Below are 24074 nucleotides of genomic sequence, written 5' to 3'. Positions count from 1 at the left end.
ACACCTGGAGGCTTCTAGGTGACCGGCAGAACGTGAGCCCCTTCTGGGAGGACACACCTCCACCCAGGCCCAGAGAAGACTGGCGGACCACCCTCAAGGACAGCGAGCAGCGCACAGTCAGCACGCACAGTCAGCAGTAACGCAGAGAAACAGGTCCCGCCGGCGAGACCGGGAAGGAACGACAGCGCGGAGAGTGACCCCCGAGGGCCGGGGCTGTGGGGTCCTCAGAGCAGAACTATAGAACGACACGCCTGCCGTGGCTAAACAAACAGACAAAACGGGGGCACTTCCACAAAGTAACTTGGCGTGTTGGAAAGGGACCCGGGGGAATCGTGAGGCCAAGATTTAGAAAAGGACACAGCCAGAATGTAAAGCTCAGCAACACGTGGTTTTAAAGGTCGACCAGAAAGCGAAGGGACCTGCAAGATCACATCAGAAGGAACGATCCAGGAGTGGGGGGGGGGGGCAGCGAGCGTGGCAGCGGCTGGGAGACGTGGGGACGCGGTGAGAGGGTCTGACGTGCACATGACCGGAGAACCGGAGAGCAGCCAGCGGAGGCGATGCTGGGGGAGATAGCGGCTGAGAAATTTCTAGAACTCGTGAAAGATAATCTGCAGACTCAATGAGTCCACGCGGAATTAATGAGCAATACGTTATAGGGTTGGGGGGAGAGGAATTAAAATTCCCGACCAGAGAGAAAAGCAGGGACGTGCAGGCCCTTGAATATGAAGGTGTCCGGGGTCCTGGTGTTGTCCAAACGATAGCAGCATGTGGCTGCGGTTCTAAAGGCCACCACCACCACCACCGAAGAAAACAGCCGATGACGGAAAGTCTAGCCGGGGGAAAGGAGAATGGTAAAAATTAACTGGCCTAAAAAGGGGCAAGAAAGGAGAGAAAGAAAAGGTAACAGAGGTAGGACATCAAACGGAAAGCACAGAACAGGTGAGACCCTCCATTCTTTCCTAGGCCGGCTGATCGGGCTGCCTTCCTCGGCACCCACAGAGGCTGCTCTTGCGGGGTCTCCAGCGGCCTCCAGATGGGCGAGCCCCCGGCACCCGGGCCGGGCCGGTGCTCCTGCTTTAACGTACTGGCCCGATCGGAAACACCTGCCACAGTGGATCACTCCCCTCCTCAACAGACTGGATTCACCAGGGCTCCGGGCCGTCTCCACACCTCTCTGGTCCCTCCTCCTCCTCCTCCTCTGTCTCTCTCGCTCTTTGCGCCTTGTCTCCCAGACTTCTTGTAATGGCAGAGTCCCACAGCTCTGTCCTGGTCCTCTACCCACCGCATTTGCTGCTACAGAGGGAGTTTCAGCGCTCTGGACAGAACCAAACCAGCCCCAGCATTCCCTTAAGCCAGAGCCTAACCCAGAGCGGGGCCCTGGCCCTACTCGATTCTGTGAAGGCTGAGAGAGGTGAGGGCGCTGCCGGAGAAAGGCCTGAGGCTGGCGGAGGTGGGTTCACGAGGTTTAGGGACACGAGCCGTCTCCCTAACACAGGAGCACAAGGCGAAGCGGCAGGTGCTGACGCAGACGCAGCAGCAGGTCCTGCAGGAGATCCAGCTGAGATGACGGCCCACGGAGGTGGCTACACAGCAGACTTTCTGTGTGGATGCTTCAGCCTTCTGCTGGAGGAAGTTACCCTCCGGGACCTTCTGGCCACAGAGGAGAGGCAGGGCCTGGCCTCAAAGCTTCGGAAGACAAGCAGGCAGACTCTCCTGCGAGGGGCTCACGCAGCTGCTGACGTCGACGTTCATGAAGCCAGCACTCACTTTCCATTCTAAAAGCCCCTGGGCCCTGAACAACATGCCCGGTCGGCTCTGCCTGTGCTTTACGAATGGAACAGCAAGGCGTGCCGACAGCACGTCAGTTCGCGGCACAGTGTACTGAATATTTCAAGCCCACTCCTGAGACCTCCTACTCAGAAAGAAAGGGTCCTTTCAGAACGACTGTTGGTCGGTGAGGCGCCTGGTCACCCGAGAGCCCTGGCGGAGACGGGCAAGCAGACCAGCGCCGTTTTCACGCTGACACAGCATCCATTCCGCAGCCCGAGGGTCAAGGCGCAATTCCCACTTCCAAGTCTTACTATTCGAGAAACACGTTTTGTAAGGGCTAGAGCCTTACAAAGGCTCTAGGCCGTGACGCCTCTGATGGACCCAGGCAGAGTAAATCGGAACCTTCTAGAAAGAATTCACCGTCCCACACGCCACGAGCAACATCTGTGATCCCTGGGAAGAGGTGAAAAGATCAGCGCGAACAGGAGTTTGGGAGACGGGGATTCCGGCGCTCGGGAAGGATTCTCTCCGAGGGGCGCGCGACCTCACCGGAAGGGGCAGCTGCAGACGCGGTGGGGAGGGCAAAGAGACCCAGAGTCAGGGGGGCCTGAAGCCGGGACCAACGGCAGCAGGCTCCCGACAAAACGTTAATGGGGGAGGAGCTGCTTTGTATGGAGGGGCAGAGACAGTGGTTTCTCGAGATGGAATCTGCTCCTGGTGATGACGCTGTGAAGACTGTTGAGATGACAACGAAGGACTTAGGATGTCACGTGCACTCAGCCCAGGAAGCCGCAGCAGAGTCTGACAAGGCTGGCTCCAATGATCAAAGAAGTTCTATTGTGGGTAAAATGCTTAAAACAAAACAAAACCAAAAACAACAGCATCGCATACTACAGAGAAGTTTTTTATTGTGTGTGAAAGCAGTCAATCTGTGTGGCAAACACAGGTGTTGTTTTAAGAAGTGTCACAGCCACCCCCACCTGGAGCCACCACTACCCAGAGCTGTCAGCGTGGAAGCAAAAAGACATCATCCGCTGAGGGCTCAGAGGACGGTTAGCAACTTTTAGCACTAAAGCATCTTCAACGAGGATCCGTCCACTGTTAGACGTAAGGCCACAACACACTCAGTAGGCTACAGAATGGCGTCGACATAACTACGCACAGGGAAACCAAAGAAGTCAAGCGGCCCGCTTTACCGCGGTGGTCTTCCTCGGGACCCCAGGGTCTGCCGGCATTCTCAGGCGAAGAGGCCAAGCCGCCCACCTATGGGGACACTCGGTCTCCCCGGCCCCGAGTCCAGCCAAGCCTGGGGTGGGCGTACTCGTCTGGCCTCAGCCCACCTGCAGCCCTAGCTCGGGCCCCAAGGAGCTTCCTCCCTTCCCACTCTGCTGGGACAGAGAAGGACGCTCCTACTCCCGCACCCCAGATCTCCTGCAGCACCCCGTCTCGGCCAGGTGTGCAGCTAAGGTAACCCCGCCCTCCCCGAGACTCTGGCGGACACCCACTCGCACTGCGTCTCCCAGACGTGCTCGCACCCGCGCTCCGGGAGCCGCGCGCGCGCCCCCCTCCGCAGCGATCTCCGCCCGGCTCTGGCCTCATCGCTCCCCCAAGAAGCCAATGTTCCACGCGCGTCCCCAGAACTTCCCCGTGACAGCCGGCGGCCCTACCGGCTCAGCGGTTCCGCCCGCCCTGCCGTTCCGCCGGCTCCGCTCTTCCGCCGCCCCCCCCGCCGCGCTCCCTCCCGAGACGCGGGTTGCAACACCGGGGAATATGCTGTACCTGATCGGGCCAAGCCCTCAGCCTCCAGAGCGAGGCAGGAGGTTGGGAACCCCTCCCAGGTCCTGGGAACCGGGGTGGGGGGAGCCCGGCTTCGCGTCCCGCGAGCAGGAAGTGGCCACGGCCCGGCCGCGGGGGCCGTCGGGGGATCAAAGTAGGAGAGTGCCGGGCCCCGCTGCGGACTACAACTCCCAGAAGACCCTGCGACGGCAGCACGCCCCCGGCCGCGGAGCCCCCGCCCCCGGTTCCGGCCGGGACCGCGGGACCGGTGCTCGCGGGTCTCGGCGTCAGCCGCGCACTGTCCCGCCCCCCCCGCCCCCGTGTCGCTTGTCACATTCCTGCCCCTGGGGCTCCAAGGCTTCTCGAAGGAAGGACGCCAGCGCCGGCAGTCCTTACAGCCCGCAGGCCACGTGACTCCCGTGCTGTGTGGCCCAAGCATTCCGGGTGACATTCTGGGCTCCGGCACGTTCCGCTTGAACTCTGCACGGGAGGAAAGCCGGTTTGCAGAAAAGTGTTAGGTCAGCACTCCTCCCCGCCAGACGCTGTGTCCTTTTTCCCCCTTTAAATGCATGGCCAACTTCATCTCTACACCGGACACGTTCAACCTTTTCTATCTCATGGCACGCGTAAACTTCTAAAATTCTGCAGCACGCCAAAAATATATTTTAGGTCCATCCGACAGAAAAAATAGGTATAATTTTGATTCATTCACACCCAACAGGCTGTAGTTGTGTTAGCTGTTGGCATTTTTTATCTGACAATGTAAGGGGAAAGTCAGTGTCCCCTGGCCAAATAGCTCGGTATTGCGTGTTTTAAAAATGCTTGTGGCACGGCAGGAGGGTTGAAAAATCTCCGCTCTAGGCTGAAAGAGGCGTTCGGGAGGGTTTGGGCACCTCCTCCCAACCCCAGGCATTTCTACAAAGCTACCTCAGATAGACACACAATCGAAGTAAGATCAGCGTGCTTGTCATAAAAAGTCAGCTCAAGGTGGGTCCTGTGAAGAGCGCATGGAAGCTTACCCACGTCCATCGTCCATAGGATGCCGGTGGTCCTTTTTTTGTTTTGTTTTGTTTTTTAACAAAACCACCAGAAAAACCCCGACAATATCCTGTAGTGTGATAAAGAACTCGAGCCAACACGTCCAAATGAAGCAGCTAATGTTGAGTGCCAAGCGTTTTATATACATCATTTAGTCTTCACCGTGATTCTAGAAGCGTCTTTTACCCCTGTTTCGCAGAGGAGGAAACAGTCCTGGAGACTTTAAGTGATTTGCCCCGAGGCCAAACAGCTAGTAGGAGGCCGGTGAGCTGGAATTCAAACTGAGGTCCGAAGTCGTGCTGTCCAGCAACGCTTGACATTGCCACAGTGACCGAAGGCGTGGCGGACGCGTGGCCAGTGGTACAATGGAAACGGAGGGCCACCGAGTCTGGGGCTCGTGCTGCCGGTCACCGCTCAGCCGCGGAGCAGAGACAGGGATCGGACTGTAACTGCGCTTTTATTACTGTCAGAGGACGGCAGTCTGAGAAGGTGGCAGGTTCAAACCCCGACACCCACCTTCCCCTGAGCTCTCAGAGGCAAGTTTACATTGGGGAAAGGTGGGGTTTGGGAGGGGGTTTCCTGGGGGAGCAAGGACCTGCTGTTTCTCTTGGGGGGAGGGGGAGGGGGCTGACAGGGGACGCTGCAGCCCCTCCCCCAGCTCGCCCCCTTTGTTCTGTGTCGAGAATCTCTGTTTGCCTCAGCACCCCCTCCCCTCTCGGCACCTGTGGGTCACGGCCGGGGAGGCTGAGTGCTCTCTGGTCGGGGAGGAGGGGGTAAAGCACCTGCTCTCCAGTGCCCTCGGTCGGGGGGTCAGGGGTCAGGGGGTCAGAGGGTGAGGGGCGGGGAGGTCTGCGGTTCACCAGTGGCCCTGAGCCGTGCGAGCGGTTTGGCCGTGTTTCCCGTTCCCGTCTCAGTCTCCCTGTTCCCCTCGCCCAGGAACCTCCCCAGCTTCCCATTCTCCTGCCTCATAAGGAATGCAAACGGTCCAGACTTCCCATGGTTTGAGCTACGACTTTTTGACTTTGCACTGATATGAAAGTGATACACTTTCAGTGGAAACTATACTTTGCATTTTGAATTTTGATCTTTTCCAGGCTAAGGACACGGGGTGCAGTACACTCCCATGCCACAATGCAACCACGGGGGTGAACCACCAATACGCTACAGCACACCCATCCTGTTAGCTGGGTTTGCCCACCCATGGGTTACCGTAGGCGTTCTGAACACGTGTGAGGCAGGCCAGGCTCAGCCATGATGTTCGGCAGGTCCTCGCTCCCAGAAACCACGCCAAAGGAGTGGTGGGGCGGGTGACAGTTCCCCACTGTTCCAATGCCCACTGCTACATGGGTTCTATTTTATTCAATGGGTTATAATCCGTTAGTATCATCGTTTACTTTGATGTTTAAAGTGTCCCCGATTGGCTAGGAGCAGCCCATCCAGTTGGTTCCTTGGTGCTTCGATCATTTTTGGAAGCTTTCTTGCTTATTTTATACGAGCTGATGTTTCGGGCTGGTCCTGTGTATTCCTGGCCCCCGACCGCATGGCATCTGTCTTCCCCCCAAGAGCGCTGGTTTCTCGTAGTGGCAGATGGGGTTCGGAGACCCCAGTCTGGGTGCCGGCGTGCCCATCGCCTATGGGTGGGTCCTTGTTCCTAGGCTTTCCTCAGTGGGCACAGTTGGGGAACCCTCTTGTGTTTTTTTTGAAGGCAATACGTCATTAGTCATATTGATGTTTCCAATTCAAATTTAGGAATATAGGGTTGTTTCTTGACCTCTTTGATTTTCTGTTTCAATCTCTTTTCTCTCACAAAAGCATTAACTATATACTATTTTATTGCTAACAATACAATTCATTTATTTTTTGTAGTTCTTTTTATGATATATCCCACTGGGAACCTATGGTCAAAATGCTGTATTTTAAATCACTTGAAATAACTCTTCTCTGTGTGGTTAATCCATGAATTTAATACATATTTACCGATGTGTCTTTATTTTTTGCTTTAAATTTTAAGGTTGCTTTTTAGATTTTGATTTCATTTTGTTTGGTGATTTTGCGTAACAATCACGTGGGTTTACAATCAAATCCACTCACTCAGAGGAGTCTGGTGCACGTTCTTCCCCATCTCAGCCTGTTCCCGCTTTCCTTTCTCCCAGATGGGCGTTGTATACACATTGGGTTATCCTTCTATTTAAAAATACGTAATAAGCAAATGTGAGCTAGAGTACTGGACATGCGACTCTGCACCTGTTTCCCAGCACCGATTCCTCGTGCTCGCCCCAGACCAGCACCTGAGACAGTCCTCGCGCCTTTGCACAGCTGCTCCGGAAGCCGAAGGGGAGTAGCCCAAGCCACTCCGGCACAGTGTGGGAATTAAAGGTGCTTGAGAAACGGCCGGTGCAAGGACCCCCTCCTCTGTCCCCCGGAAATCATGAGGCAAGTCTCCCGTGTGAGCGGTAGCCCCCACCCTGCCCCCGATACCGAGAGGGTGGCAGGCATCCTGGTCACCAGACAGGGGATTCAGGGCTCAGAAGGCTGTATGGACAGACATTGCTACTTCTTCACCACTGTAGCAACTCAAGACGGAACCCTTTTGTTTTGTCAATTCTTCATGAATTTATGGTTTCTCTATGTAAAACATTTAAAAATGTCCTGCTTTGGTCACTTTTTAAGTCTCATACTTGTATGGGGCTCCTGCACGTACAAAGTTCAGTTTCTCTCCTGTTAATCTGTCTTATGTCAATTTAGTTCTCTTATCTCAGTCAGACAACCTAGAGCAAAGGAACGTTGTTTTACCCTGCAACACCATGGGCGATGTCTTTCGGCCCGGAGCAGGGCCTGACACCCAGAACCGTGTCTGGTGGCCTTGCTGTCCAGGTAGCCTGCCCAGGTTCATGTGGTTAACGAGTGGACAACCAGGGCCAGCTTTCCAGCCGGCTGCTGGTGGTTGCTTCCTCCATCCCTGTCTGGCAGCCCCGACTCTTCCATCTTCGGAGACGGGGACGAGAAGAGATACCTCGCTGTTCCTTGATGGGGCCTGGTCCCTGCTTCTCAGGGCGAATTCGTCCTCTTTCCGTACCCTGACTGAAGGTGACGACCTTCACAAATCCCTCCTCCTTTGCCGGGCGGTACAGAAAAGCCAGCTACCTTTCTTAGGAATGGCCAACATGTAGTGGGAATGGACAGGGCTAGACCTCGGGATGCTACGCTTTCCTAGTGACCGTTCAACCAACTCCAGAACTCACTGACGAAACACTTGTGCCGCCAAGGGCCGAGAATTCCCCTGAGGAAAGGATCGTCCGAGGCGCCCTAACCCAGCATTTGACCTTTTACCCTGCACTCGTTTCAAGCTCTCACAAATAGTCTTGTAGGAGTGCTTAGGGACCACTGGAGGGGTGTCAGTTAGGAGGCCCGGCTGACTACAAGCGGGGTCTCCAGGAACACCAGTTCAATTCCAGCCGGACTACTTCCTAACCCAGAACCTCGATGTGTTAGTTCTCAGTGGGGAGCAAATGAGTCTTGTCTGCCGGGTCTGCTTTCTCACCGTCAGAGTGCCCCAGGGGAGCTGAGCGGTGCTAACCAGGAAGGGGCTGAGTGAGCGTGCCATCAGGAGAGGTGCAGAGGACACGGCTCCGCCTGACCGCTGCTGGCTCCAGCGACCGTCCCCAGACCTGAGTCTCTCCCCTCCACACCCATGGCCACCACACTGCAGTCTTTTCAACACAGCCTTCGTGCTTTTTGCCATCCCTGGATCAATGAATGCGATGAAGCTTTTATTTAATTAATTAAAAAATATTTATTTTAGCTTCATAAGGAGCAATTATTTTCTGAAATCACAGTTTTGACGGGCTATAGTTTTCTCATACACGTTAAATATTAAGTGTAAACACTAAAAATAACTATCAAAGTGAAAATTGTCCATGGATTGCTAAAATCAGTGGCATGCGTACCCCCTTTGGTAACTGTCGCCTTAGCTGTCGCTGGAAGAGCTCCAGAGGCGCCGCATCCCCGAGCCCGCTGGTGTACTGAACCCCGGCTCCGCTGACTTCCTCCCTTAGCTATGTCCCCAGCACCACGCTTCCTGGAACGATGGCCAAAGCTGCTGGACGTCACTTACACACGACGTGACCGATGGGAGCAGGAGGCTCGGCAGGGCCCCCGGCCACTCTGGTTCGACCTGTGCCCCTGGGGTCAGGGGGGGTCACTCGTCCAAGCCTGGATGAGCCACCCACGCAGCACAACTTCCTCTGCGTCCGAGGGCAGCTCCTTTGCCAAGACGTGGTCCCTGGCTTGGTAGGACGAAGCCTCCTGGCACATCGGCGGGCAGTGTCACCCTGCCACCAGACCCTGGGGTCCCCGGAGAAGAGACAGGAGCCATCACCCGAGGGGCCAACTGCCGCGCTGTGGCGGGGGTGGGGGTGGGGGTGGGGTGGTGCTGGGCCCGCGACAGGGTAGGAGCGAGCTCGGGCCCTGTCCCCTGTCGCGTTCAGTGCTAGGAAAAGGGTGGGGGGCGCGTGTGTGTCCGGTGGCGCTCGCACAGGGAAATACAGGGGCTCTGCACACCGAGGACCCTCCTCCCCAAGGCTGGAGGGACGAGTGGCCACAGCCCAGCCCTGCCCCCTTAGGCCTAACGGGCCGCAGAGTCTGGGACTTCCCAGCCGCTGGTGGGCGGGGCCATGGTGGAGGTGGGGGCAGAGTAGGTGGGCGGGGCCTCGCGCCGTTGGGGCGCTGATTGGTTGACGGCGCGAGCCGTCGGGGCCATTTATGGCTGCCGCACGCAGCTGACGCAGGCTCGGCGTCCTGCACGTGCGGCCGTTTAGGGGTTTTCTGCGAGGACCGGGGACGAGGTCGCAGCCAAGGGGTGAGCGGCGGCCGTGGCCCGTGGCGCGGGCTGGTGAGACGGGAGGTGGACGCCTGCGGGGGGCACCTCCTGCCCGGGGTTCCAGCGGCCGCCTGCGGGGCGAGCCCCGTCGTGGGGAGGCCGAGGGGCGGGGCGGTCCGGTCTGCGCAGAAGCAGCTTCGGAACCCTCGGACCTCTGTTGGGGCCTAGGCCTTCCTTCGGGACCCTCGTCGCCTTGCCCACCAACTCCAAGGCGTTCGTTGGTCTCTAGGCCTGCTTCCCTAAGACAGTTGTCAAAATCCCGAGCCCAGCGCCTTATCTACCTTTTAAGGGACCTGAAGTCGTCCCCTCCCCGTCGCTTGGGGCCCCGTCGCAGGAGGAGGTAAACCTGGCGACCAGCTTTTGGGGCGTAGCTGGAGCTTCCGGAGCGTCAGGGGGGTTGCCCGGGTCATTGGTTACACAAGTGGTCGAACCGACTTGCAAAGACGACAAGGGTGGCTCTACATGCCACCTCCCCGTAAGAAACCAAACTTAGTCCCCTTTTTTCCAAAAACACTGGCGGGGAGATGACCCCCTAGCTGAGAAGTTTCACGTGTCTGCGAGGCGATGATCGCTGATGCTTCTGGAGACACGGTGCTGGTGTAACTGAGGCCAAATGTGTCTGTGTTTTCACGAAAACAGAACAGAAATCCACCATGGGAGACGAAGACTGGGAAGCAGAAATCATCACGCCCCACCTGTCTTCCTACGTTCCCGTGTTTGAGAAGGTAGTACAATTTAAAGTTTACAGTTCGTAAATGCCACGGATTTGATCAAAGTGGAAAAATCATGTGGTGGGAAGGTTTTGGGTGAACTCTTATTAGTTTTAGTTAATTTCCTTCTGTTTTTTCCAAACATGTTTTTATATAGGTGGTAATGATAGGAAAATTACAGTTGCAATTTTTGATTCTAGCCTTTTCGTTTTTCACCATTCCATATTGGTTTCCTAAAAACAATTTCTTGTGGTTATTTAACATTTCATGGAAAGGCTCTGCCATAATATAATTGATTTGCTGGTGGTGTGAATTTGGATGTCGTTAGCTTTTCACTGTAATAGTGTCACAAATATCTATGGCTTATTTGTTTTAATCTGGGAGCTTTTTAAAAAATGGAATGACTTGATCAAAGAATATTTTACGGTTCTATTTTCTCTTGGTTCTCAATGGAGTTGTTATAATATAAAGTTTAATTTACAGGTACACTTTCTCCAGTGGACTTCAGTAGGCAGCTGTCTGATGTTTATTTTTTCTTTGTCTAAGATTTTGTCTTCGTCAAGTGTTCTCCAGACAACGCACTGCACTGTAGCGTGTCGTGTGTGTTTGTTGCATAAGGTGTCTGAAATTCTGTACGGCTGACTCACATCTCTCAGATGTACCTTTTTAGAACTTTCAGTGCTATTCACTAACCTACCTCGTTTCATGATACTGGGAATACTCACTTGAATATAACTTCTGTTAACAAATCTACCTTATGATTCTTTATACATACGTGTGTGGGTCTGATTTGTAGCGGATTTCTCCATGTCTGCAGACATGACGCCTGGTGCTGGGTTTTGCGGTAGCTATTTGGCCTGTTTGACTTGGAGGAACATGGCGCAGTTAACAGCCTTTTTGCCTGCCCTGGCTGAATATAAAGGGCCAAAGCTAGGGAAGGGTCTGCAACTTTTTTAAATGACATTTATATGGAGGGGAAATCTGAGCCCAGTTTTATTCAGCTAGTGTCTTTCAGAGGCACAGTTTTGATTTTTTTTTTTTCCTGAATGTGTTCCGTTTCGTTAAACTTGCAGCAGCTCTGAGACCGCCTTGGATTGACTTCACCTTCATGTCTGTGATCGGCCTTTTCCGAGTGCTCCTCAGGGTTTCACCTGGAGATCTAATGTGGACACATGACTGTATCATTTTGAGCAATTGGACACTGTTCTTCTGGTGGCGGTTAGCCTGTGCCGGTTCTAGGTTTCGAGGCGAGTGTGCCGCCTGAGGGTGGTCAGCAGCGAAAGGTGTGAGGTGGGGACACACCTGACAACCTAACAGGTGTTCAGTGCGGACGACTGAGCACGCAGGGGTTGGCCCGCCGCCCGGGAGCTTGCTGGGGTGAGTGTGTGTGGGGGGGGGGTGTGCTCGAGGGCGTGGCCAGCTGGGCAGGGTGGGGCCTGCTTCCTGGCCGCGGTGCCTCCTGTTCTGAGACCTCGCAGGGGTCACTTCTCTCTGACCTCAGGGGCTTCCCGTGGCACGTCTCAGCAGGCACGTATTCTAACGATTAAAGTGGAAACAGCTTGAAAGAATTGGTCCGTCCACAAGCAAAGTTTGTAATAATCATTGAGATAAGCAAGTTTGCATCTTCTCCGTGCACAACACTACTGAAGCAGCAGAAAAAAATGTGGTCCTTGGACATCGTTGAGTTGGCAGGCCTAAGGGAGTTGAAGTGCCGGCGCCTGGGGAAGATTTCTAGCAGTTTCTGAGTCTAGTCATCACCGGGGTGCGGGAGAATAGTGTCTCTCTTCATGGAGGGCACGGAAGATCACGCGTGCCGAGTAGGGCCAGCTGTGGGGGATGGACAGGGTGCTCCTCCTTGAGTCTTAGAGGAGGGTGGCAAGGGCAGAGGGCCACAGGGCCCGAGGAGGCTGAAGAGGTGGTGGAGAGGCTGGTGGAGCTGGTCCAGAGACCGTGAAAAGTGGACGTTTTTGGAGGAGGACGGGCAGAAACCAGGCCGCAGAGTCTGGTTGGAGGTGGGTCCGGCTGGCCCCCGGGAGCAGGGGGTGCTGAGCCGCTGGTCCTTGCCCCTCCTCTCGGCCTGCCCCTGCCGGTGCTTGCAGTAGGTTCTGCCGCTGCAGCCTGGAGTGGATGGCCTCAGCGTGAGGTTTTTGATTGCTGCACGTTTTTGTCTGGGGAAATGGCTATTACTTGGAAAATGCTTCCACGCAGAAATGAGGGCCTGGATTATAAGCTCTTGCAACAATCACATGTATTTCTGGGCCTTGGTGGTTACTTCTAAATTTCGAGGTGCTTTGCTCTTTCCTGTGTGACCGGATAGCCCCCTGGAACTTCAGGTCTGCGAGCGACACCTGAGACTCGGCGAGGCCCGGCTCTGCCCGGGCCAGAGGAGTGGCGTTAACAGCACCGGCAGCTGACGGAGGGGCGGGGGGAGGGGCTGGACCTCACCTGGGGCCTGAATGGGCTGTGCTGCCCTGCCTGCACTGACGGGTCAGAAGAAGGGGTGGAGGGCGGCAGTGTCCACACCGTGGGGCTTTAGCGTGTGCGAGACGGAGGGAGGAGAGCTGCACTCACTGTTTGTTCAGAGTTTACACGTGTGGGGCATGCCGGCGGGTGTGGCCCGTCTGTCCAGGGTATGTGGGCAGCCTTCCTGAGCTCTCTTTGGTGCGGGGCCTGGAGCAGGAGGTGAGATCCTGGTGTTCGGCACAAGCTGCTGTGCGGCCCCGATGCCTTCCAGGGGGTTCTGGGCCTAAAGTGCGAGGGGTGTCTGCAGAGGCCCTTGCGGGGCTGGGCCGGAAAACACAGAGCCGTGGGGGCTGGACCTTCAGGGGGGCGGGGGAGGGTGTCTTCAAGGCTAACACGTCGTCCTGCTGGAAGTTCGTTTGAGTAGCAGACCCCTGTGTTTAGAAAGAAAAACAACTCAGCTTGTGAATGGAAGCACTCATTTGCTTGGAAAAGACAAAAGACTTACAACAGCATGATGTTCCGTAATGGAAGATAATGAGGGTGCTTACAAGGGAGAAGAAATTTGTTTATCGTAACAAGTAGATGATTTGCAGCTGCGTGTGAGGAGTGCTTGTCGTTGCATATGCTCTTACGGGTGAGCTGATGAGAAGGCCTGGGGCCCGCCGGGGGCGGGGGCGGCGCTGAGCGCAGCGGGCGAGGGGCTCGCTCTCACGGACCCCGTGTCCTCCGGGCGGGGGCAGGACAGGTGCATTCGAGAGCCAAGTAACTATCAACAGTGAGCAGTGCCATGGAAAAAATTGGGGAAAGTGTGTGTGCGAGAGAGAGGTGTGTGTGTGTGTGTGTGACAGAGGCACGCACAGGCAGACGGACAGAGGTGGCCGAACTGAGGTCGGGTGGCGAGGGTTCGCCTCCCTGGGACAACAGAGCACCCGGTGCCGAGGCCCCGGGGAGGGCGCAGACTCGGGGCCCAGGGCCGCAGGAGGAGCGGTGTCCCGGGGCTGCTGTGGCGAGTGCCCGCAGAGTGGGCGGCTCGCGGCAGCAGAGGTGGGTCCTGGGGGGCGGGGGGAGGGAGGGCGTGCGGGCCCGCCGTCCACTGCGCAGGCGCGCGCAGGGCTGCGGTCCTCCTGGAGGCGCCCGGAGCCAGTCCGTGACCCCGCAGCTCGGGGGCGGCAGCTGCCCCTCGCTTCTGTGGCTGCATCTTCCTGCGGTCCCCTCTGCGTCCTCGCGGACGGCCTCCGCCTTTCTCTCACCAGGTCACTTGTGAGGTCGGGGAGGCCCACCCAGGAAACCCGCCGTCCGGAATTCCGCGGGCGAGCCCTTTCCGCAGAGAGGGCTTGGTCTCTGGGGGGCCCTCGCTCAGCCTCCCCCGCCGGCCTGGCCAACGCCCAGGAGGCCGGGCAGGTGGAAGAGGGAGGAAAAGGGAGCGGGGGCGGGTCCTGGCGGCGGAGCTGCGGGCAGAGTTGAGCGGCCGGGCTGGTCGTGGGAGGAAGAGGACCCCAGGGTGCTGGCTTGGCCTTTCGGTTCCAGCCACCAGACGGGTGCCGGCCGCGCCCTGGGAGGGAGGGACTCCACGGGAGAGGACGGGTGGGGGAGGGTGGTGAGGGCTCTCCGCGTGTGGTGGTCAGGGTGTGATGCTGGTGTGGCCCCGCGTCGGGGAGGGTGCTCGTCGGTCGGGCCGTGGGGCTGCTGCTCAGGGGAGGGGTCGTGGGGGCGTGTTCTGTGCATCAGTGGGACTCGGAGGCCTGAGACTGGGTGAAGCAGAGCTGGGCAGAGGGACACTGGGATGGCTGAGCCGTGGGCCCTGGGGCAGCCCAGTGTCAGGGCCCAGCGAGGGGCCCGAGGGGCGGGCAGAGCGGGCAGCAGCCAGGGGTGGGCGGGACCGGATGGAGTGTGCTCCGGAGACCAAGTGGGGTTCCAACCCCCCCTCCCTTGCAGGACGCACTGCCCGCAGCAACCCCATTCCTCCTTTCCGGGTCGCCCACCTTTCCCCGCAGAGGAAGGGCGGGGGCTCCACTTGGGGGGCGGGGGGGCTGGGGAAGGGGGCGGTAGCTGGAGGGGACTAGACGTCCGTTCTTTCTAGGGTGATGAAAAGGGTTGAGAATTTTATGCTGAACTGATTATATCGAACACATTTTTTGATGTTTCAAAACTTGCCTTGAGATTGGTAAGTTCCATGTATGTGGGATATTGAACTCCAGGCCTGAAGATCATCTGGTAACAGGCGTCCAGGTCTTTGTGCCGGAGTCTCTCCCTGCCTTCTGCCGGCTCTGCAGCTGCTGCCCAACCAGCCCGTTCTGGTGCTCTCCCCGCCCCGTCCTGCGCTGGCCCCTGAGGAGGAAAAAGGCCTCTAGGGGTCCCCCTTGAGAAGGGAAAGGGGGTCCCCGGTTGGCTCTGATGTCGGTGACGGCAGACATTGCAGCTCTCTGCGGTGCCCTGCACCCCCGAATACCGGAGGCTCCTAGGGAAAGTGACTGGAAGACACTCAAGCCTCATGAAAGCCATTCAGGGTCTCTTGGGAAAGACCCTTTAGAAAATCGCCTGGGGCCACCTGACGTGGTGCCCTCCCTCCCTCCCGGCGGCAGCTCTGGGTCTGTGCTGGAGGGGGTGCTGTGGAGGCAGGCCCTGCAGGCCCCCCCGTGTGGCCACGCTGATTCCGGCTGCTGCTGCATGGGGGAGTTTCAGAGCATGGCTCCCTGGGGAAGCTCCTGTGAGAGGAAGCCACGGACTGGATTCACGAGGGGGCTCCCGGGGGCAGACGGGAGGAGTTTCCTCGGGCGTGGGTTCCTTTCTGCGGGCTGGAGCACGCGGGAACGCGAGGGGAGTCTCACAGGTAGAAGCTGCTCCGCACTGCTCCCCGCCCCCGCCAACGACTGGGTGCGCGCGCCACCTCCCTAAGCTGGGCTGCGCGTTGGCGGGCGTCACTTTGTCCACGTGTCCCTTGGCCAGCGTTCGCTTACAGCACAGTGTTTGGTTATACTTCTCAAGTTCACGGGTGGCCAGGCCTCCACTTCAGTGGTCAGCAAACCCTTTCCCGAAAAAGCTGGGCGGCGAGTACTGTGGGCTCTGCAGACCGTCCAGCCCGGTCACAGCTCTGTGAGCCCAGCGGAAGCAGCCGCAGACACGCCCAGAGGGAGGAGGGTGGGGCCTCCAGCCCCGGCTCCCGGCTGCAGTGTGCCCACCTCGGTGCTGAGGGGTGTGTTAATACGCTCTCCACCCAAGTTGGTGTGAAGATTTGGGGGCAGCTGATAAGGGAGCACCCAGTGACCCAGGCGGATTAGTCCGCCATCGTCTTGTTCTGAGCAAAGCCCACCGATTAAGGTTTGCTAGTGTCTGTGGAGCAGTCGACGCATTCTCGTCATTCCAGGTAGAAAACCCGTCTTCTCTCCCTCCTCACAGGACAGGTGTGCTTCGGGAGCGAACGGAGACACTTTCCACAGGAGCCCGGGCTCGTCGGCAGGTGGGTGTCGAGGCGGGAGGCGGGGCCCTTGCAGGTGGAGGGTGTTGTTGCACGAGCGAGAGCTGCCTTGCGGGCATCTCGGAGGGCATCTTTAAAACGTCCTGGGGGAGTCCGTCTTCCTCGGAGAGCACGGGGTGGGGGCCACTCCCGGCCAGAGAAGGGAGAGAGGAGGGCGTCCAGCGCTGTGGGTGGTTCTGTTTGGCCGGGAGGGTTGGCCTAAGGCCTTGGCCCAGCCTGGACACCATGCGTTCGGCTGGCAGGCCGCGGGGCCCTGGCGAGAGGGCAGGCCTTTGGACTGCGGGGGGGGGGGGTGCGCTGGAGGGGGCCGACGCAGTGGTGGCGACCGGGCAGCCGCTGTCTCTGCCGGACCTGCTGCTCCTGCTTGGTGCCAGCGGTGTCTCTGGCACCTGACCCTGCGTGGGGGGAAGGTCTGAGAGAGGAAGAGACACGCAATCGGGGAGGCAGCTGCGGTCCCCCCCCCGCCACTGGCTCTGCTGGCTGACCTGGGTGTGCGTGGTGTCGACACAGACGGCGGGATGGGTGGGAGCGGCAGGGCTCAGCTCAGAAGGTTCCTGCGAGGCCACCCCTGTGCTGGTGGCCTTGCATTTTGCTGAAGTCCAAAGCAGGCTGAAATGCTATTTCTGCTGCATTAAAAAATTGTAACATGAAATTGGCCATTTCAACCATTTTTTAAAGAGTACAAGCCAGTGGCATTAAGTCCAGCTGACTCTTAAGCGAGGCGGGAGATGGGGGCACTGACCCCGCGTGGTCAGAGTCCGTGGGCGCTCAGGGCCCTCACGTGGAACAGCGCGGAGCAGTGTGCGCGGTCCGCCGTGCGCATCTGGGACTCCCAGCCTCGCTGGGGATGCACACGCCCCCGCTGCTGGGCGGCGGTCACCGCCATTCACCTCTGGAAGCGTCTCATCTCCCCACGCTGACGCTTCATGCCCACGAAACGCTGGCCCCTGGCGGCCCGCGGCTGCCTTCTGTGAACCGGAGTCACCAACCGCAGCAAGGGCGAGGGCTGGGGGCGCCATCAGAGGTGGGAGGGCCCACTGAGACCCTCACAGCCAGGGGAGCAGGGCCGGGCAGCCCGCCCCCCAGTGGGGAAGTCTGGGGGGTGCTGGGGGCCGGAGGGTTAGAGCGGACGTCGTCCCGTGGTCGCGGGAAGCGGAGAGCCGTTCTCACGAGCGGCGCAGTGCCGTGGAGTCCCCTCGGCTGCTGTCAGGCCGCACCCACCGCTCATCATCGGCGTCCAGTGCCGTGCTCCGTGGGGAGCGTTCCGTGGGGTCGCTGCCGAGAGAGGCTGACTGCCTCCGCCGTACGAGCTGTGCGTGCGTGTGTGCGCTCGCAGCGGTCAAAGGGCAGGTGGGCAGAGGCGGCCGGTGCGTGTCACAGCACGTCCGTCCGCAGCGGCCGCGGTGCGGGCGGGAGGAAGCTCGTTCTCCAGGTGCCGGAGAGAAGCCAGGTTTTGTGGGGGGTGAAGGTTTACTTCTTCTGAATATCAGAGCGTAGCATTGTTTTGTGTGGGATCTTCAAGAAGCTAGACTGGGAGAGCCCCCAACCAAGACCCAGGACCTGTTGCGGCATTGTGTCTCCGGCGTTGCGGCCGCCGCCGCCGAGTCAGGCGGACTCCCCGCTTGCCTTCTCCTGAGAGCGGCCACTTGCGTAGCTCCGTTCATCAACCACGTTTTCTTAATCACAGGGATACGCACTAGGCCAATGACTGTATGCTGAACCAGTACCTAAATATCCTCTTGCAACCTCCCCAAAACCAAAAAACCCCCAAACTTAGAAGTACAGAGGTGAAAAGAAATGAGAGAATCTGAGGTCCTGGCCCTCAGCTGGGCCCCCGCGGACAGCGTGCCGACGCCGACGGTTTGGGTCTCCGCACGGGCCCCGCGCGCAGAGCCCTGCGTTTCCCTCGCTCGCCGGCTCTCACCCCCCACCCCCCACACCCTTCTCGTGGCCTCAGAGTGGCCTTCAGGCGTCCTCCTCTGCACCGCTGCTCTCACAGACAGGCAGCGCTGTGACACTCCGTGGCGACAGTCAGGAGCTGTCTGAGTCATCGGGGTGTACTCCGGCTCTGTCCCGGTTCAGCCAGAAAGCCCCCGTTCTCTGGGTCTCAGACGTGAAGTGCTGACGTGGCCGCTTGTCAGGGATGCCGTCTGGCCCCGGCCGCCCTCACTCGGCCTCCGGGGTGCAGCGTGATGCCTGCCTCCCCCCCTGCCCCAGCAGGCCCACGCCCTTCCTCCCCCGCTCTGTCAGTTACCACTCCGCGTGCCTGCAAGTCTGTGTGCTTGCCGTCCCCTGTGGGCCATGCCGTCAATGTGTGGCGGTTACATTTCCCTTGTTATTCAGCCTTGTTTTTTAGGAAAGTTACACTTTATTGACTGTGCTATTACAGTTGTCCAGTTTTTCTTCCTTCGCCCCCTCCACTCACCCCCCCACTCCCGCAGGCCCTCCCCACACCGGTGTCCGTGTCCATGGTCATGCGCGTGTGCCCCTGGGCTGCTCTGTTCCCTGTGCTGGACCTGACATCCCCACGGCTGTTCTGCAGCTACCAGTTCGTACCTCCTGGCCCCTTCCCCTTTTTTACCCGTCCCCCAGCCCCCCTCCCATCTGGCGGCCGTCAGAGTGTTCTCTGTATCCGTGCTTCCGTTTCTGTTCTGCTTGTTTGTTTTGTTTTTTAGATTCAATTATTGATAGATACCTATTGTCATTTTACTGTTCATAGTTCTGGTCTTCGTAAAATAAGACCCCTTAACATTTCATATGGTAAGGATTTCATATGGTAAGGGCTTGGTGATGATCAACTGAGAAGCTCTTCATCTGCCCTTCCATTCTAAATGATGGCTTTGCTGGGTAGAGTCGTCTTGGCTGTAGGTCCCTGTTTTTCATCACTTTGAATACTTCTTGCCCATCCCTTCTGGCCTGCAAAGTTCCTTTTGAGAAGTCAGCTGACAGTCTTATGGGAACTCCCCTGTAGGTGATTAACTGCTTTTCTCTTGCTGCTTTTAAGATTCTCTCTTTACCTTTAACCTTTGGCATTTTAATTATGTGTCTTGGGGTGGGCCTCTTTGCATCCATCTTGTTTGGGACTCTCTGCGCTCCCTGGACTTGTCTATTTCCTTCACCAAATTAGGGACGTTTTCTTTCATTATTTTTTCAAATAGGTTTCCAATTCCTTGCTTTCTCTCTTCTCCTCTGGCACCCTCATGATGCAAATTTCCATGCTTGAAATTTCCATGCTTGAAATTGTCCCAGAGACTTCTTACATTATCCTAATTTTTTTGGCTGCTTTTTTCTCGTGCTCTTCTGATTGGTAGTTTTTTGCTTCCTTATGTTCCAAATCACTGTTTTGATTCTTGACTTCATCCACTCTAGTGTTGATTCCCTGTAAATTGTTTGTGCTGCAAAGCACGTCACGTGGGGTGTGTCCTCCTAAGGAGCGCCCGAGCGTGCAGGGCCGTGTCGGTGTCGGGTGGGGGCGCGGCGCCGGCCGTGGGCCCTGGAGCTTCCCGTCCGGCGTGGCAGGAGCCGCGTCCCCCTGGAACAGCAGCCCCGCTGTTTGCGAGGCCCTCGCCACCTCCGTGGCATCACGTCACTACTCGTCTGTGTCCCCCTCCGCCCCGGCCCCCCAGCAGCCTTGTCCCCCCTCCGCCCCTGCGCCCCCAGCAGCCTTCTGGGCTCGGTCACTCCGGCAGGGTTCCGGAGGTCTCTCCGAAGAACCTGGCTTTGGCCTTGGGGAACCACTCTGTTGTCTGTTGCCTGTTTTATTGATTGCTGCGCCTTTTCTCTCGTTTTGTGCGGTTTTGTTTTTTTCGAACGTTCTAGTTGAGATGGCTGTTTAGCTCATTAATTTTGACTTCTTATTTTGGAGCATAAAAACTTAGGTACTGATAAGTAACGTTTTTATCGTACAGTTCTAAGTAGTTTTAAGGTTCCATCATCAGTTTTTTCTGTGAGCTGGGCCACATAGACGTGTTTTAAAACTACCTTTCCAAGCGTGAGGGGATTTTAAGCAAGCTTGGTTCTGTGCAGCAGCGCCTCCCCGAGCGCGCGGTGGGCACGGTCGGTGCTCGGGAGCACGCCCCCTGCTGCGGGGGGCGGGGCGGCTCTCGCTCGCTCGCACGTCCAGGCTCCTTCCAGCCGCTTTGCTCGCTGTGGCCAGCACGCCCGGTGCGTGCAAAGACGTCTCCGTGTGTGTGAGCTCGGTGTCCGTGCGTGCGGGGGGCAGTCCACGCCAGCCAGCGCGCTCTCAGACACGGGTTTCTAATCCGCACCACGTGGGGAGTTCGCGGCTCCGGCCGGCCGGCGTTTGCTGGTCTCCCTGGACTGCGTTCCGCGCGGGCGCACTCCGCCTCCTCCCGACGTCCGGTTTCTTTGCGTGGGGGTGACACGTCGCCCCCGGTCCGTTCTGCCTGGGGGACGACCCGATCTTCGGTGCGCCCGCCCTCCTGGCTGCCGGACGCAGCCCCCGCTGCGCGGTCCACACACCGGGAGGAGCGACGCGGTCCGCCTGCCACGGCGCCGGCGAGCCTGACTCGCTGCCCGTGTCGTGTCGTTCGCTTTAGACTCAGACGCGGGGCCTTCCCAGCGAGACCGTTTCGTGACGCGGGGACTCGCCCCTGGGAGGAGCTGGGGAAACCGAGGTAAGGAGCGCCGCCGCCTGTGCGCAGGCCTCGCGGCCGTGGGGGCGGGTGGGGGGTGGGGGGGGTGGGGGGGTGGGGGGGGTGGGGGGTGGGGAGAGGTGCTCACGCCGCGGGGGGGGGGTGGGGGGTGGGGGGGGGGTGGGGCGAGGTGGGCTGGGGTGGGGGTGGGGAGAGGCGCTCACGCCGCGGGGGTGGGGTGGGGGGGTGGGGCGAGGTGGGCTGGGGTGGGGGTGGGGAGAGGCGCTCACGCCGCGGGGGGTGGGCTGGGGTGGGGGTGGGGAGAGGCGCTCACGCCGCGGGGGGTGGGGTGGGGGGTGGGCCGGGTCTGCCGGAACTCGGTGCGCCGTAGGTTTCCTTGGGGTCATCAGCTCGCCCTTTTTTCGAGTGCCCTTGTCCTGCTGCCGTCGTCCTTTTGGGGGACAGCACAGCGGGCGCCGCCGGGCTGAACCGAACCGAACTGAACTGCTCGGACAGCCGGTTCAGGACCGGGACGGCCGCGGCTGCGGCCTGCGGCGTGTGCTGCGACCACCGACGTCCAGCAGGGGGCGCGGGAGGGGCCCGGAGCCGCGGGGCTGGGGTTGGCGTCTCCCAGGGGAGGGCGCGTGGGAACCACTGCTGTGGTCTCATCCGTGTCGGGCCGGGGGGCCGCTTCTCCGGGCCTGGGGTTCCGCGTCGTTGCCGCCAGAGCAGCCGCCGCTTGCTCCGGCAGAGGAGGATGCCGCCAGAGACGCTCCGGCCGGCCGTCTTTGGACCGGGCCGCAGAACGCGGGAGACACCCCGCGCCGTTTTACCGCGCTGTCCTTGCTGCGCGGTTGTCAGACCCTCGGGTTCGATGCATTTAAACATGCAGATGACCGTTTATTTTCTACGGACTGTCACGAGCTAGGGCCAACACATAACACTTACTGTTGAGTGTATCTTACACTGTCCTTTGAACAACTATTGCTATTTCTGGACGGTTTCATTCACTGGAAACTAAAGGTTGATGTGTGTGATATTTCATTTGATAGTTGGAAAACTTTGTTTAGATACAATTAACACAAATGTGAATTTTATGTTTTGACATGTTCCTGCTACTAATGGAAATCATTTATTCTTTGAGTATATACATACATATTCTGTTTTCTCAGCTTGTACGTTTAGTAAGGGGCATTGATGATTTGGGCCATGTAATTCTGCAAAGAAGTTCAGGTGTGGGTTCTGTTTGCTGTTAATAACATTAGAAATAATATCTTAATGCCACACTTGGGGGAATATTTAATATTTAGGTATACTTTAAACTTCTGTTTTAGAACAGGTTACATGGTGTTTGGATGGTGAGTTGTGAACGTTGTTGAATAAAGCCGTTTTCAGTGGGAAGGCGGAAGCTGAGGCGGGCCGGACCGCGGGTGGCCGGGCCCGCGTGTTTCGGGGGAAGCACACAGTGCGTGTCTGGCAGGAGTGCTCTGGGGGGCGTTGACGCTGGGACCGCCGTCCTCACGCTGCACGTGCACGTAGGTCTGGGGGTGCCCAGGCCCGTGAGTGCCGCTCCCCCTCACCGGCCGTCGGACGTTTTGGCTGGTGTCGGTCTCCGCGGTGTTCTCTCTCTCCCTGAGCTCGCGTGGCCAGCACCGTGGTTTTGAAACCGACCCGTCACCGCTTCAGGCACACCCCAGAGCAGCCTGCCGCCCGGGGAAGGATGGCGGCCAGCCGGCCTCGCTTCCGGTCCCCACCCCCCCCACGCACCTCCAGAGGGTCCCATGGAGCCTCTGCCCTGTGTCGGGGTGTCCCAGAGACAGCCAGGGCAGGCCACGAGGGCGCAGGGCAGGGCTCGAATGTGTCCCGTCGCCGGTTTGGACATCTGCTGCTACCATGTTTTGTTTCAAACGACCCTGCTAGTTGCCAGAGCGGTCTGCCCTCCGAACTCGTAGTGCGGTGGGGCGGAACCACGTGGGAAGGAGCGTTATTGGAGGGGGCTGCGGACGGAGTGCTGGGAGTGCGGGGAGGGGTCGCTCGCGACGGGGGACCCCGGAGACTCCCCAGCAGAGGGGCCTCTGGGTGCGGCTGTGGGGGTGTGGGGGGCAGTGGGGGAGACGCAGGACGTGGGGCCCGCCTGGGGGAGGCAGCGCGGAAGGGCCGCAAGTACAGGAGCCCGCGCCGTGGGACAGGGGTGTTGGGCCTGGTGGGGGCGGAGCGAGCAAGGCCACTGTGGGGACGCGCGCGGCCGGAGGGCACTCGAGGGGCAGTGGCTCTCAGCTCCTCTCCGCAGCCCACGGGCCACCCTGGTTCAGGTCAGAGGCAGAGAGAGGCGAGGACGCCAGCGCTGGAAGGCAGCATGAGGGACAGTGGGCGGGGGGGGGGTGCTCGTTGGGGCGATGGCCTGCCCTCGGAGGCGTGTGGACTGCGCTCAGGCGAGGCGCGCGCGGAAACCCAGAGCGGGTGTTGTGGCGGCGCAGGGGGACGGCGGCTTGGCTGAGGCCGAGCTTCCTTCAGCGGTCGCCGCCCCCCCTGCCAGCCCCCCCGTGCTGCCGGGGCTCCGGGCTTCTTTAAGAGGAGGAGCTGGGCGTGACAACGGCTGCTTTGTGCATTCCTGTGCTGCTCTCTCCCTGCCCTCGGACGTCCCCGAGAGTCTTCCAGCCCCTGGTGTGTGACATGCGTCGCGCTCCGTGTCGAGGAGCGCTAACTCTGTCTGAACCTTTCCAGATGCTGGCGAGAGCGGCAGGCGGGAGACGCCCTCCGCAGCGGGCGGCTTTGCCGTTGGAAAGGGCTTCGGGAGCAGAGGTAACCTGCGTGCGGTGTCTCACCATGAACTCGGGCGGCCACCCCTTCTCTGCCATGGACTCCCTGTATCCCCTTCGAGACACGCTCGGTCTCGTGGGGTCCCGCACACCTGGCTTGGCTGGCGGTGTCAGAGTGGCAGTCCCTGCCGCCGCGGCGTGCCTGCCGCTCTGTGGAGCTTTGCGCGGCCTCTCTCCGCGCCGCCTCCCCGCAGGCAAACCCCGTTCTGTCCCTCTGTCCTGTCCTCGAGACCCTGCCCCTACCACACAGGAGACCCTGTTAGCTTCCACGGTGAACTTGTCTCCATCCCTATCCTGAGTTGAGCAAAGACCCATTTGGAGTTTTGAAATTAAGCATTTCCCCTACAACCCTTAAAAACCGTAGGTCAGAAGTGGAGTTAAGTTCAAGGCCAGTAAGGTGTAGGTGGACGCCTTTCCCAGGCACTTTGGCAGCCCAGCGCACGAGTCTTCCGGGGTGGGAGAGGGAGGGAAGGGGCGTGGCAAAGGGCAGGAGCAGGCAGTCCTTTTCGGAAGCAGCTTCGAGATTGCCGGGCTCGGTGCGTGAGT

General features: G+C 58.9%; 2 protein-coding genes across 2 annotated transcripts in view; one reads left to right on the top strand and one right to left on the bottom strand.

Annotated features, from left to right (window-relative positions):
* Positions 1-3708, bottom strand: part of SLC38A9 (solute carrier family 38 member 9) — a 34884-nt gene extending 31176 nt beyond the window's left edge. The window contains exon 1 of the mRNA XM_045839859.1: positions 3553-3708. The gene's annotated coding sequence lies outside the window, so the exon portion shown is untranslated. The remainder of the gene's footprint in view (positions 1-3552) is intronic.
* Positions 3709-10119: 6411 nt separating this feature from the next.
* The window catches only part of DDX4 (DEAD-box helicase 4), a 42685-nt gene continuing 28730 nt past the window's right edge, over positions 10120-24074 (top strand). Inside the window, exons 1-4 of the mRNA XM_045839886.1 lie at positions 10120-10191; positions 18556-18666; positions 20697-20751; positions 23434-23511. Of these exons, the coding sequence (XP_045695842.1) occupies positions 10120-10191; positions 18556-18666; positions 20697-20751; positions 23434-23511 (316 nt within the window). The remainder of the gene's footprint in view (positions 10192-18555; positions 18667-20696; positions 20752-23433; positions 23512-24074) is intronic.

The sequence above is a fragment of the Phyllostomus hastatus genome, unplaced genomic scaffold (genome assembly GCF_019186645.2).
Source record: "Phyllostomus hastatus isolate PE091 unplaced genomic scaffold, TTU_PhHast_1.1 phas_contig_329, whole genome shotgun sequence".
Lineage (NCBI taxonomy): Eukaryota > Metazoa > Chordata > Mammalia > Chiroptera > Phyllostomidae > Phyllostomus > Phyllostomus hastatus.
The sequence above is the reverse complement of the archived record's forward strand: the minus strand, read 5'-3'. Positions and strand labels throughout refer to the sequence as shown.